Source organism: Choloepus didactylus, chromosome 10, assembly GCF_015220235.1.
Source record: "Choloepus didactylus isolate mChoDid1 chromosome 10, mChoDid1.pri, whole genome shotgun sequence".
Classification (NCBI taxonomy): Eukaryota; Metazoa; Chordata; class Mammalia; order Pilosa; family Megalonychidae; genus Choloepus; species Choloepus didactylus.
Window position 1 is genome coordinate 67,544,786 of NC_051316.1, and position 15,022 is coordinate 67,559,807.

General features: G+C 41.6%; 1 protein-coding gene across 3 annotated transcripts in view; it reads left to right on the plus strand.

Moving 5' to 3' along the window:
• Positions 1–15,022, plus strand: part of ADAMTSL1 (ADAMTS like 1) — a 433,636-nt gene that overhangs the window by 339,574 nt on the left and 79,040 nt on the right. For all 3 annotated transcript variants that reach the window (XM_037797567.1, XM_037797569.1, XM_037797568.1), the window contains one exon: positions 8,059–8,186. In XM_037797567.1, coding sequence (XP_037653495.1) covers positions 8,059–8,186 — 128 coding nt within the window. The remainder of the gene's footprint in view (positions 1–8,058; positions 8,187–15,022) is intronic.

Consider the following 15,022-nt stretch of genomic DNA (forward strand, 5'->3'; position numbering starts at 1 on the left):
TGTGCTATATTGTGAATATGATCATTTTTAGCTCCATTGCTTCAAGGTAAATGAACAAGTATTAATTCAGTATGGCAGCAGTATACCAAAAACTTAAGAGGGAACTGTGAAAGAAATAAGCGTCCCTGCTCTTGAGCTATTAATTTACAATCTAACTGAGGAAGTAGAACATTAGAGTGGAAAGGGCTTCGTAGTACAGCTTCCCTCTGGAAGATGAGGAAAGGGAGGAATTCTTGTGGATTTGGGTGGCATAAAGAGAAAGAACTTGAACTAGTTCTTAAAGGATGGGGAAATGTGGAAGGGTAGACACAAGGAGGAAGAGAAAGTCTTCAGCCCCAAGTTAATGACAAGAAAAGTCAAGGAGGCCTTTTCAACTAAAGCAACAGGTTTGTGTTGGGATGCGGGGCAGGTAAGTTTGAAAGGCTAAAGGGAAGAAGCTACTGACTTAAAGAGAGAGAATGCGCCCATTATTTCCAGCTTTCAGTCCTGTGTTGGGGCGTAAAATAGGTTTAGGAATACTTATTTGTTAGAATGAGAGGCCTGAGATAGCACATCATTACCCAGGTAGCAGTTGGGCATTTCTGTGGCCAGAGCTGTAAAATGTCTTCTGATACCTGGAAATTCCAAGGAAGATGTTTTGGTTACCACCATCTATACCACTCCTATGCCATTAAAAAATATACTAATATTTTAGATGCATATGATATTTAAGCTGAAGCCTTTCTATTTAGAAAACAGTAAAAATGCATCTATATCCTCCTTTATTGATCCTCACAAGAGCTCTCTGGAGTCAGTATTTTCCTCATTTTACAGAGGAAACTGAGAGGCTCACAGAGTTGAATGGCTTGGCCGAGACCTCCACATGACTCCATCCTGGAGCTCAAGTCTGCTGATGGCAAGTTGGGTACTCTTCTTTTTCACACAACAGCTTCTTTTGGTTGGTCATGGAGATCATTTCGAGAGGTGGACCTGCACGAGAGTGGTGTTACCAATAAGCCAAGGATGCAGAAGGCATCATTATGCCACCCAATTCACAGAATGGCTAGATACTTTCCTTTATATACCAGAGCTGCCTTTCTTTCAAAAAGAGCACTTTATCGCTATACATGGAAAATGCAGAGCAGACAACCTCAAGGAGATTGTATTGGGAACAGTCCATGAGCACTTAGGACAATGTCCTGTTCACATGGACGACAAGGATTTTTATTTATTCAATGAAAGAAAATATTTATACTCTCTCAACTAGTCCTTACTTAACTCATAGAATACCTGAGAATATATGCTGTCACAAAGAAGCTTACAAGTAAAGGCTGCCAGGAAAGCAAAGCTCCTCCTTCATTTTCCTACTAAAAGTATGATCAAAGACATAAAGCAATAAATGTTAGTCCAGTAAACAAAAAGGGGAGGAAAGCCAGAAGTACTGTTACACCTAATATGATCATAGTACTACATGCTATGTACATCTTAATTAGGCCCTATTCTATGTCCCCTCATCCTCCTGATTCCTTAAATTCCAAAACAACCCAGCAGAAATGTTACTGGTTTTACTTGGAAAGCATCAGTGTGTTTCTGTGCCTATGCATTCTAAAACAGGGCTGTCAAATTTGAAACCTAAATATAAGCTGACATAAATCAGCTGCTAACAAATTAGGGGTGGAATTAATAGATTAGAAGCAGCCTAAAATACAAAGAAAATGGCTTTTCCAGAAATCTCTTTCCCACAGTGGAAAGTGTGGTGGTTTGAAGCTGTATGTACCCCAGAAAAAATGTTCTTAAATTTAATCCATTCTTTTGGGTGTAAACCCATTGTAAGTAGGACCTTTTGTTGGGGTTACTTCAGTTAAGGTGTAGCCCACCTCAGTCAGGTTGGGTCTTAATCATATTACTGGAATCCTTTCTTTGTAAGTGGAATGAAAATCAGGCAGAAAAGAGAAAGCAAAGCCACAGAGGAATCGAGAAGCTGAAATTCAACAGAACTCAGAAGAGAACAGAAAGGCCAGAAGAGGCCACCATGAAACTTTCCATGTGACAAGCTAAGGACTAAGAATCATGGGCTGCCAGCCCTAGAACACAACAGTCTTCCTGAAGAAAGCATCACCATTATGATGCCTTGATTTGGACTTTTTCCCAGCCTCAAGGCATGAGGGATTAAATTCCCGTTGTTTAACCCAAACCATTTCATGGTATTTGCTTAGCAGCCTAGGAAACTAAAACAGATTTTGGTACCAGGAGAATGCGGTGCTGCAATTGCAAATACCAAAAATGGAAATGACTTTAGAATTGGGTAATGAGTAAAGGTTAGAAGAATTGTGAGGTGCTTGATAGAAAAAGCCTAGATTGCTTTGAAGAGACTGTTGGTAGAAATATGGATGCTAAAGGTACTTTCAACGAGGCCTTAGATGGAAATGATGAATGTGTTGTTGGAAAGTGGAAGAAAGGCGATGCTTGTTTTAAAGTGGCAGAGAACATGTCAAAATTGAGTTCTGATGTTGGATGGAAGACAAAAGTCGAAAGCAATGAACTTGGATATAAGCTGAGACAATTTTCAAGCTAAGTGTGGAAAGTGCAGCCTGGTTTCTCCTTGCAGCTTATAGTAAAATGCAAGAGGAAAGGGATAAGCTGAGGACTGAACTCCTGGACACAGAGAAACCAGAAATTGATGGTTTGGGCAATTCTGAGCTTCCAGAAAGCAAGTCCCCAGAAAATAGTATTCCATGTGAAGGTTTAACCGAACATGGAATCAGTCAGCAATTTCCGTGGAAGTCAGGATTGGAGGTGCAGTCGTCCAGGAAGGATCTGTGGAAAGGCCTTCTGTCTAATGAATTGGAACCCTGTGAACTACATGCAAAACCAGGTTTTTTGCGTAATCTTTATGAATGGAACCAGTGCCAGCCTGGACTAAAAGGGACAGAGAAGGTACAAATTGAAGGAAAAATCGCTTTGTCAAGAGCAGAAACATGGAAGCTGAGGTCTAGACCAAAGGCATCTTCTCAGGCCAAGGGAGCAGAGCCACCCATATGTGCAGAAAGGCTGAGTATGCCCCAGCACTTGGAGAGGGTGGGCCTTCCACTAATTGTGCAGGAAGAGTGCTGCCACCCACTGCTTACAGAGGGTGGAGCCTGTGCCCCAGAGCTTGCAAAGAGTCTGGCCACTATTCCAGTGCTCTTGAGGGTGGAATGTACACCTGAGTGTTTGGGGAAAGCATGGCCACAGCACAAATACTTGAAAGGGGTGGGGCTGCCGCTTCATCCAGCCCAGAGGACAAACCATCATTCCATAGATGACTCTCAGACCATGAAATCTAATGGAGTTTGCCCTGCTGGGTTTCGGAATTGTTTGGGACCTGTGACCCCAGTTTTCCTTCCAATTTCTCCCTGTAAGACTGGGAATATTTATCCTGTGCCTGTCCTTCTGTTGTATATCAGAAGCAGATAACTTGTTCTCTGGGTTTCTCAGGTCCACAGACAGTGGAGATTTGTGTCCCAGGATGGACCATACCCATAACCAATTTTGATGAGTCTTTGTACTAAGCATTATTTCTGAAAGGACTTAAGGCTTTGGGGATATTGTGATGGAATTAATGTATTTTGCATATAGAAAGAACATGTCTTTTTGGGGTCTGGATGGTGGAATGTAGGGTTTGAAGCTGTATGTACCCCAGAAAAATGTGATCTTAAATTTAACCCATTCCTGTGGGTGTGAATCCTTTGTAAGTACTATCTTTTGATGAGGAGACTTCAGTTAAGATGTGGCCCACCTCAATCAGGATGGGTCTTAATGCTTTTACTGGGGTCCTTTATAAGCAGAATGAAATTCAGTCAGAAGAGAGAAAGCCACAGAGGAAGCAAGAAGCTGAAATCAGTGGGACCCAGATGTGAACAGAGAAACCAGGAGGGGCTGCCATGTCAGACCATGAGTCTGATACATGCACAAGTCAGGGGTTCATGTGAAATCCACCATGGTGCAATGAAGGTGAAGGTGGCACCATTTCCTTGCTGAGGTGGGGTCCCAAGGTCTCTCCAGGTCACCAAGGGTACAACAAGAGCCCATCTCACTTGCCACACCAGGGAAGTGGAAAACAAGCACACGTGTTAGGACCTGCAAGATGGTGAACTCTGCATGGGCAGGGCGAAGCCAGAGGAAACCGTGGTGGAGGTCCACAGTGGTTCTGAGATGAAAGTCAGTCATCAGACGTGGGTGTAGCTGCTGGTTCCCTCCAAAGTTTCCATCAAGAAAGCTGGTACTCTCACACCCCACTCCTGTTACCAAAATCTGTTTTGGTTCCATAGACTGCTCAAACAAATGTGATAAAATGGGTCAGCTGAAACAATGGAAATTTATCCGCTTACATTTCTGAGGCTAAAAGAAAGTCCAAATTAAGGCATCATCAAGGCAATGCTTTCTCCCCGAAGACTATGGCATTCTGGGGCTGGCTGCCAGCAATCCTTGGCTCCTCTGTTACATGGCAAGGTGCATTGGCAGTGTCTCCTCGTCTCTCCCTTCTATAGAGAGGGACTGAGGCAAACCTCAATCTCCACAGCAAACCTTTTCCTTTGCTTTGTCATGTTTCTAGAGAGCCCTGCCTGGAAACCCTCTCCAGGACTACTGATCCTGCTAGTGGCAGCCTCCAAACCCCAGTCTTAGTGATGTATTGTGGTAATAATAAGAATCAAGTCTGCTCCTAGCCCTAAAAGAACTTATGCCTTAATAGATTATTAGGGAAAGAGATAGAATATCCAAATGAGCCAGATGTACTGAGCCACATTTGTGAAAAGCTTTCTGATTACAAGATTCAAGTATGACTAACGAGTTGAATTTTACTGTGTTCCCAATAGGTAAAACAATTTAGGATATAGTGGGAGAAAAGTGCTAGACCAAGAACAAAAGCCCAACTTATCTTGACTCTGTCACCAAATAACTATGTACCCTTCAGCTAGAGAATTCAGTTTTATGAATATAAAGAGTTTGTAAGTAAATGCAGTAAATAACACGTAGATTTTGTCCCATGTAGTTTGTATTGTCTCAAGACAGTATTTAAAACGATTTTCCTGAAGGCAAGTACTATAGCTTCTTTATCACTGTATACACAGTTTAAGGAATAAAAATACGTAAGTACATAAATCTCAGTTCTAGATTTCCTTCCTTTCCATTTCCACTGCTTCCCTTCTAATTCAGACTCTTGAGACATTGTGCCTGTTAGAATGAACCTTCTCCCTTCCCTTCACCAACTTTGTGGGAATTCTTTTCCAGACTTCAGTCTTGGGCAGGAGGCATTATGGCTCACCTCACAGTGCCAGTTCCTGGAAGAAATGATACAGCTACCAAAGCTAACCCCCACCTAAAAAAAAGATGGATGGTTTAGGCCCAGTGTGGGAGGAGGGTTACACCCTTTCCATGAGATCAGTCAGGTATAGTAGTTCTATAGAAAATATGATGCATTACATGAATATAGAGCTATAATAAATTGTCCTGGGGAAATTGGCCAATATCATGTGCCCTTTTTATTTCCTTCACCATGATCTCCTCTTCCTCCCTCCTTTGCTCCTTGCATTTAATTCTCCATTCAGAGCGTCCAGCACTACCAACTGAAGGGTCATTGGAAATACCAAAAGATGGTCTGGAGATTCCTTACCTACCTAGTTTAATATTTCCCTCTGCACTGTGGGAAAAGATGCTTCAACTGGGTTTTAGATGCTAATAAACTGAAATGTAGGAACATGAAAGAAGGAATTTGCCAATAGCCGTTAATTAAAACATGGCAGGATCAAAGTAAAGTTCAAAAGACAAGTCTACCCTCCTGCTCTGAATGTTCAATTCAAAACCCTTTCTGCAGGAAAGAGATGTTGCCAGTTTTAGGAGGTGACTGTTCACATGGATTATTTGGGAAGTGAGTAAATTTTAATCTCTGCCTTTTCAGTATCATGAAATTGAAAAATGTTGATCTAAATGCAGTCATCCTGAGTACTCAGTTCTGTTAAAATTGGATTAAGCCTGCTTTCATTGTCCTTGTTTGGAAATTCTTATGGAGACATGAATGATTCTGAAACAATAGCCTTTGAGATTTAAATCATAAAGTCAGTATTTACTTTTTTTAAAATCTAATATAGCCTAAATGTGTGAAGAGTTCTAGCAATATGATGTAAATGACAAGATTTCTTTAGTAAACAGTGACATTGTTATCTAAAATATTACTTGGCTTACCAAAGATAAGTAAGTTGCATAATTATCTTTCTCTTACCAGCTTCTTTGAACATAGAACTCTTAGATGTTGAGAAAAACCACACCTAATGTTTGATGGAAAAGTGAATAAAAGAAGGCATGAGTTATAATACCATCTCTCATCACCTCTCTTTCCTCCTTCACAAAGTTTCAGCTCTCGTTCAATGTCACACAAGCTTGACTGTCCCAGCAGTGGTGGTGATGGTCCTGAAGGGCACCAAATCAAGCACAAATTGCCCAAAACTTCCCTTTAGCTATGGAAATGGAAAATAATTTCCATCCCCATTTGCCAGTATTGTCCATACACAACTAGATTGCTTAATATAAGCTTTACTTTTCAATTTCCTGCCTTCCCTCTGACAGGAGATACAACTAACCAGTGCCGTAGACCTGAGGCCAAAAGCACAGTTGAGGAGACCTGGTTCATTCCAGGTTGGTCACCACCTCAGAATAATTGAGAGCTGACTAGATGGGGTGCTGAATATCAAATGTCATAGGCTCTGGAGAGGACCTAACAAGAAAATAATTGCATAGTGAGGAGAATGTGTTTCTGAGGTAGGAGATCTGACACCTAGTCTTAATTTCACCACCTAATCTTGTGGGTTCTCATTTTCCCTTTCCTGAAAAATGACATCTGTCACCTGTTTGCCTCCTATGGATGGATGCTAATGTGAAACTGGGTGAACAGTTCTTTAGGCCCTTTTAGACTTGGGAGGTGAAAATAATCATGAAGATGGAGATGACTGACTCTAGACACCCAGGAACCACCACTGTTCCTGTGCTGTTGAATGATTTACCAACCCTAAGCGCTGCCAGGTCCAGCACTAGATCTCTGAGCTTCACACCCCAACTTCTCCCACCCTTTTGGGTTTCTACCTCCACATAGGTGTTCCAGTTATCATCAACTTCCCCGAGTCACCAAGAAATCAGCTTCAAGTCATCATTAGTCATTAATCTGCTTAACTGCCGTGATGTAGACGGTAGTTCTAAGTGGCATAAATCTGAAGAAGAAGAAATAGTAGATTTAGTTTGGAGTAGGTTTTGAAGCTCATTGTAGGCACTCACAATCTGACTCTTGTAATTCTTTTCAGACAAGGAAAGGTACCTGAACTAGATGATGTTTATTCTGGCATTGACTTTACTATTACACCGATGAGTTTGCTTTCATTCTACTGGGCACCTTCTCTACAGAGAGACCTCAGCCAAGTGTTGTGGGAAATAAAGCAGTAAATAAGACATGAATTTTATGCTCCATAATACTTACTAATAAAAGCAATACATGTAAACATGACTACCTAGAATTGAGAGATAATTACACATAATTTATTTCAAATGTGTGCAAGATCTTTCATTGATCTTCAATTCCTGGCTTCCTCTTTTCCACTTCCAAGCCTGTACAGATGTGCCTTTCTCCATATCTGGAAGCCCTACCTACTTTCCATCATCCAACCAAGCCTTATAACTTTGCCTTTTCCCCAATAAGCCTTCTCCAAATCCATCTGCACCACATATTGTACCATACCTTCTCACCCAATGTGTGTGATATATGTATTCAGTGTACCTATGCTGTCTGCTCCAGCTGGTAGCTTTTAGATCAAGTAATCAATAAGCTGCAACGACAAGCAAGAACCTCCTTATTTGGAGTTGCTACCAGAATCACAGCATTTAAAATGGCAAGAAAACCTGGGTTCCTGGATGTTGTTGTTTCTGGTCTGACTCCATCTTTAAAACAGATTCCTGAATATACCTTGAGGTTCCTTTCTGCCTTACCAATGCTTAATCCCAAAAAAAAGAGGCAGCCCACCTGACCAGGTCTGCGTTTCTTTTCTGTTGCTCCAGGATTCTCCTACAGCCAGATGATTCCTTACAGATCCTGGCCCCAGTGGAAGCTGATGTGGGTTTCTACACTTGCAATGCCACAAATGCCCTAGGACACGACTCTGTCTCCATTGCTGTCACATTAGCAGGTAACATGAAAATCCCTGTTCAGTTCAATGCAGAAACTTTATTAAATGACTCCCTATGGTGTGCCAAACAGGCCCAGGGAGACATGGATAAATGAAACCAAGACCTGGGGACTTCAGGGAGTTTATAATCTATAGGGAATCGGCCAAAATGCAGTATGAGGTAGAATTAAATTAGTGCTGTAGTTGATACCCAAAGAGAGTGCACAGTTAATTCCAGCTGGGAGGTCTTTGAGTTGGCTCCTGAAAGATGAGTAGAATTTTGATAAGCACAGATGGGGGTAATATTCCAAACAGAAAGAATAACATGAGATGTGTACTAGTAAGTAACATATTGGAGAACATGTATTGTGAACTGTGATCATAGAATGTTCTTTGGGGATCCTGTTGTTTTTCCTTGTTTCACCTATTGCAAAGATGACTTAAGACTGCTGGGTAACTAGAATTCTGTAGTCATGGCTTAGAGCAGGAGTGTTCAGGGGAACTTCTCTTCCATTCTGTTTTATTTTAACCTCTCTCTTTGATGCACATGCCAGTATTTTTGCCTTTAGCCATAGAAGTTGAGCAAAACATCCTACACATGGTGACTTAAGAAAATTGCAGCTCAGAGTACAATTTCTCCCAAGGATATATCTTTATAGCAGTGTACTTTTATAAAACCTCTTTTACATAGGGCAAAATCCTCACCTTTAAAACTGAAAGAGACCTAGGTACCAGCTGGACCAATGCCAGTTTCAGTGGAGGCCATGTCCCACAGCTGCTCAGCTAGTGGTAGGAAGAAGGGAACTGAAATTTCCTAACTCCCAGCTGATTGTTCCATCCACTTCCTCACTGACCCTACCAAAATAAAGATCTGTTTTCTCAGATCTGGATTGTATAGTCTTTGTGGTGGTGTGATGCATGTGTTTGTATTTATTCTTTTCAATTGCTGTTCAAATCAAATGAATCAGAAGATGCTAGAAAAGCCAACATCGCCCCACACTGACCTCATTGGTCCATGCTGGGATTATGTTGTCACACTGTACTCAGTCACACATACCACTCCCGAGCATATCTGTTTAGCAACAGTGTTTCTGCCCCTGTGACCTAAGGCTGATCTGGGAAGAGACCTTTAGCAGGAGTTTTTGCAGGGATGATGAAAGTCAACAATGAATACAGCAAGCTATGAGGTGCCGGGGAGGTTTAAAGACTGATATTATTAATGCCTTTTTTGTGAATAAAACATTTTTTCCCCTAATGTATTCCAGTCGTGATCTTTATTCCTGTTTTTATACAGAGTCCAGATGCTCAGCACCAATCTTGTTAAATCTCTTCTGCCTTCCATCCTCCAACCCACCTTAGCAAGGGCACTGCTGGCATCCTTCCAATTGCTGGCAAATAATGGCTCTTACAGGATTAACTTTCTTGTTTATATTCAAATATGGTTCAGCTCTGTAGCAGACTAAATACCCTTTGTTCACCCTAATTCAATACAATTAATGGAAACCTTTCTGAAATTAAGCAAGGCAGTTGTACCATCAGGCTTGTCTTCAGCTCTTTGAAAAGGAGCTGTTGTAGACTGGCATCAGGTTCAAAGCCAGAGAGGAAAGACGGAGCAGCTAAGGAGGCACCAGGAGAAGGGGGAAGGGTTGGCTGATGAAGCATGATCACACATACCACACCCAGGGCTTAGGGAGCTGGGTCCTTGTGCTTCAGCTGCTGGGGTTTGTTCAGGTCTGCTGGCAAATCTGTCACGCAGTTCCTTTATAAATTAAGCCTCAAAATGTGTATGTCACCTTAAAATTGTATTTGTTCCTTTACCAGAGATTATCATTTATACCTGTGCTTGTGTCTACAGTCATAGTATTAGTTGGCTCGCCAGCTACTGTTCCAAACATACCCTCTGCTAAGCATTGTGGCCATATGGCAATTTTATAATAAGACCTGAGTTCTGTGCTTCATAATGCTTACAGACTAGTGAAGACAATGATATATACAGGACTACCTAGAATTGAGAGATAGTTACAATTTCCCTCAAATATACTGATCAAGATCCTGCATTAGATAATTGTTCTAGTTTGCTAATGCTGCCAGAATGCAAAACACCAGAGATGGATTGGCTTTTATAAAAGGGGGTTTATTTGGTTACACAGTTACAGTCTTAAGGCCATAAAGCGTCCAAGGTAACACATCAGAAATTGGGTACCTTCACTGGAGGATGGCCAATGGTGCCTGGAAAACCTCTGTTAGCTGGGAAGGCATGTGGCTGGCGTCTGCTCCAAAGTTCTGCTTTCAAAATGGCTTTCTCCCAGGATGTTCCTCTCTAGGCTTCAGTTCCTCAAAAATGTCACTCTTAGTTGCACCTGGGATATTTGTCCTCTCTCAGCTTCTCTGGAGCAAGAATCTGCTTTCAACAGCCATCTTCAAACTGTCTCTCATCTGCAGCTCCTGTGCTTTCAGCCAAGTGTCCCTCTTGGCTATAGCTCCTCTTCAAAAGTTCACTCTCAGTTGCACTGAGTTCCTCTGTCCGTCAGCTCATTTATATGGCTCCAGTGACTCAACTTAGAGCCACCCCGAATGGGCGGAGCAACACCTCCATGGAAATTATCCACTCAGAGTCATCACCCACAGCTGGGTGGGGCGCATTCCAAAGAAACACTCGAAGAATTACAATCTAATCAACACTGATAACGTCTGCCCACACAAGATTACATCAAAGATAATGGCGTTTGGGGGACATAATACATTCAAACTGGCACAAGACTATAAGATATAACCTAAATAAAGCCTAAATTTTGGGGAAAAAATAGAAACCAAGCATTTCTAAATTTAATTGCCAATTATACTGCTTATTAGCTATGTGATTTTTTTTTCTCATCAGCTCTTTATACTTGTGTCATACCTTAGAAGTATATCATGCAAGCACCTGTCTACATTTGTGGTGCTGATCTGAGGGAAACATGCCTTTAAACAATCCCTTTCAATCCTATTGCCTTCAATACAGCTCTGATACTTATAATCCCATTAATAAACAATCTCACCCCTAGTCATTTTCATTCCTTTGAATTCCTGTGATATCAAAGTGATAGACATTTAGTGAAAGACAGAAGCTAGTGAGGGGGAATGATAATCTAATATGTTCAGATATGTTAATGATGGTGAATAGCTGTGTGATTCTGATCAAAGTTTATAACTTCGATGACTCTCGATTCTCATTTGTAAAAGTGAAATTGATAATATTGTACAGGGTAATTGTGAAGTTAAAACAAGATTGCATGTGTGACAAAGCCCTTAGCCCAATCCCAGGCACAGAGTTCACACTCAGTAAATGTTAATTTCCTCTTCTTTCTCTAGCTCTTTTAGAATAAAACATGTCCTGGAAGTAATTCTAAGATGTCTAGAAGTTTAGCCCAATGCTACCTACATTTATTTTTTACTCTAAGCCTTAACACTAATATTTCTCAAGTATGAACTTTAGAAATGGATTCATTCATTTGCAATCAAATGGTCATGGTAAATCTTAGCACTGTTGTACTTTTAGAGACATTGCAGAGTATTTTCCTTGACTTCAGTGAGAATGTAGGTCAAAAGAAAAATTTTTTTGAGGGTCAAGATACTCAGGTGCTCCAAAGATTTGGTAAGGAGAGTAAGCACTTTGGTCTTGCCAATGCTCCTGAGTTGACTGGGTGCAGAGAAACTGGCTTGTAATAATTCACAAGAGGAGGGACAGCATAGCAGTTAGCCTGAGGGTTCTGCAGCCTCACACTCTGGGTTTCAATCCTGGCTGTCACTTGCTAGCTGTGTAACCTTGAGCGGCTTCTTTGTATTCTCTAAGTCAATGTCTTCATCTGTAAAATGGTGATGATAACAGTACCTGAAGCAGAGGATTCTTGTGGAAATTAAATGCTTTCATTGCTATCAAATGCTTATAATTGTGCCTGGCGGATAGCAAGTGCTCAATATTTGTTAGCTAGTACTATTATTATTGTGAGGGTAATGTATAAAACAAAAGCTAACTTGCTTTTACAGTAGGGGAGACCCCTTTTCAGAGACCAGAATGCTTACAGACCCTTGGTAGAGCTCCTCTCTGCATGTCTCTGGTTCTGAGGCAGCTGAGTTAGCCCCCTGAGAAGCACTGGGAGTGCCTGGCTTCACATCAGGGGAGGTGGCTTGGGATGAGGAATATCTCCCCTAGCCAGAGGGAGTGAGGCTGATGAGCTCTCCCTGCCCTGGAGTGGGGCCTCTCCCATCAAGTTTGCCCCCTCCCCTGGTTTGAGCGTGTTACCAATTCTGCCGCAGATTCATTTTGATTCCATCGCTGACTCTCTACACAGATTTTCTTTAAACATGTAAACACCATTTAGTTTAAGACATACTAACAGCCACAACTGTCCTTGCTCTGCCCTGTTTGGACCTGGGAAATATCTTTAGTGGCTTTTACTTCTCCAAACTCATTCATTATATGTTGACTTTTAAATCGCAGAGATTTGAGAGTACCTTACAGATATCTCCCAGTTTCCCCTTTACAGAGATGGCCAATGTGCCAGTTTGAATGTATTATGTCCCCCAAAACGCCATGTTATTTGATGCAGTCTTGTGGGGGCAGATGTATTTAGTGTTGATTAGATTGGAATCCTTTGATTGAGTGTTTCCACGGAGATGTGACTCAATCCACTGTGAGTGAAACGTTTGATTGGATAATCTCCATGAGTTACCTCGTCCATTCAGGGTAGGTGTTAATTGGATCACTGGATTGCTTTAAAAAGAGCCACACAGGCCCAGATGCTTGCTACAGCCAAGAGGGACACTTTGAAGAATGGATAGGAGCTGAAAGAGTAGCTGCAGCTTACACAGACATTTTGAAGACAGCCGTTGGAAGCTGATGCAGACATTTTGAAGAACACCATTTTGAAATGCAACCTGGAAGCAAGCAGACACCAGCCATGTGCCTTCCCAGCTAACAGAGGTTTTCTGGATGCCATTGGCCATCCTCCAGTGAAGGTACCCAATTTTCGATGCATTATCTTGGGCACTTTATGGCCTTAAGACTGTAACTGTGTAACCAAATAAACCCCCTTTTATAAAAGCCAATCCATTTCTGGTGTTTTGCATTCTGGCAGCATTACCAAACCGGAACAAGCAAAAACAATGTTTTCCCTAGCCATCTCCCAGGGACAGCTCAGAAAACTCACAGCCTGTGGACAAAGTGGCACAACATTCCTCTCTGGCCTGAATTCACTTAATGGTGTCTGTTTTACTCTTCAGGGTGGCATGAGAGTAGATGAGACTAGCATACAGTGGAGAGGAGGGTAGCAGGAGGGAGTACAGGATGCCACCAAAATGCTACACACCTAAAGTTTGAAGTATTGGTTACTTTTTGTCAGGCTATAAACAGGGTTTAGGCAAAGGAAAGTTTCTGGCATGCATTGAGGTAGGTACAAAGATTGGAGAGGCCATTTTTGTTGGTCAGATTCTGCGCTCAGCCAACTTGCTAAAAAGTCTTCCAGATCTGAATGGTACAGGCAGGATTTTGAAGGAAAGCAGTAGTTTCCTGGTAAATTACTTCAGTCTGGACCATGGGGCTCAGCTCTATTTCCCAATACAGATGAGGGCCTCTCCAGGTGTACACCACAGATGAGGTCATAGCCATAAGGGAAATGTTTTTGGTTGTCATTGATTTTTATAAGATTACAAAAGAGATACTATAAGGCCTGCCTGACATCATCAATGGAAAATAAGAAGATGAGGGCTGAGGGATGAGTGTATCTTTCATTGAAATGAGAAAACAGATGAGCTCATCTGAAGTTTTCACAGGAAGGGGAGAGACAGAAAATATTTCTCCTTTCCCGGCACGTTTCTCTGCTTTTTTTATGAGTTGAATAGCTGACACATATTGTGTCTAATAAAGAGATCACAGAATCCTCCCTGGGAAAATATAAATAAAAGGCAGTTGTTCCTTGAAGTTCTTCTTTCTCTGCCCTTCCTCATCATGATTTAGTAGCTGTAATAAAATGTAAGCAATTTCCTAAGCTTTTCATTATTTAAGTTGCTTTAGATTGGTATTTCTGAAGTTTTCATCCAACAGTTTTGTTAACCAGAGAAGGATTTTGCTTCCTAGAGAGCTAGACTCAGAGAGGACCTTGTCACTGTTGGCAAAGGCTAACAAAGGAGGATTTGCTTCAGTGCACTAGATGGAAAGGTAGGCAAGTTAGCCTGTGTTCCTGATGGTTCTCTGAACAACTCGATAATGGCCATTGACTAATTCAAGTTGCTATCAAGGGACCTCATTTTCTGGTAGAATACTTAGTGGTTAAAGCCCTCAAGTTTTCCTCAGTACATATAGATGTTCAGAATGCCCACTCAAGACCCCTAGCTTTTATAAAACTTATTTAAATGAATGACACTATAGCAAGAGAGTCCAATTTATTCTGCTCCCCAGTAGACTGGAGGAAACAAATTAAGAAGTACAAATGGTCCAAGGTAGCCCATTTCCAATCCCAAAAAGGTAATTCCCATACATGTCCAATGGAATGATGGAAGAATGAATGGTTGGGCAGGTGGTAGGATGTACCATATTCTTGGTTAGTTTTTGGGAGAGACCGCAGCATCACTTGGCTGTCCTGGGTAGGGGGCCCCTGGTCTAGGACTCTGCAGTGGAACATGCAAAAGAAATTAAGACAGCACTGCTTGTTGCTATTCTTCTAAAGAATTATCAACTTCATTTGAGTGATTAAAGAGGTAATGGCAGTAACTTGAGACACTCCATTGACACGAAGTGTTTTAAAGAATGGTGACAGAAACAAGGGAAGAGAGGGAAGCCATGCAGCCTGGGAAAGTTCAGGAAAGGCAGTCTAAGCTCT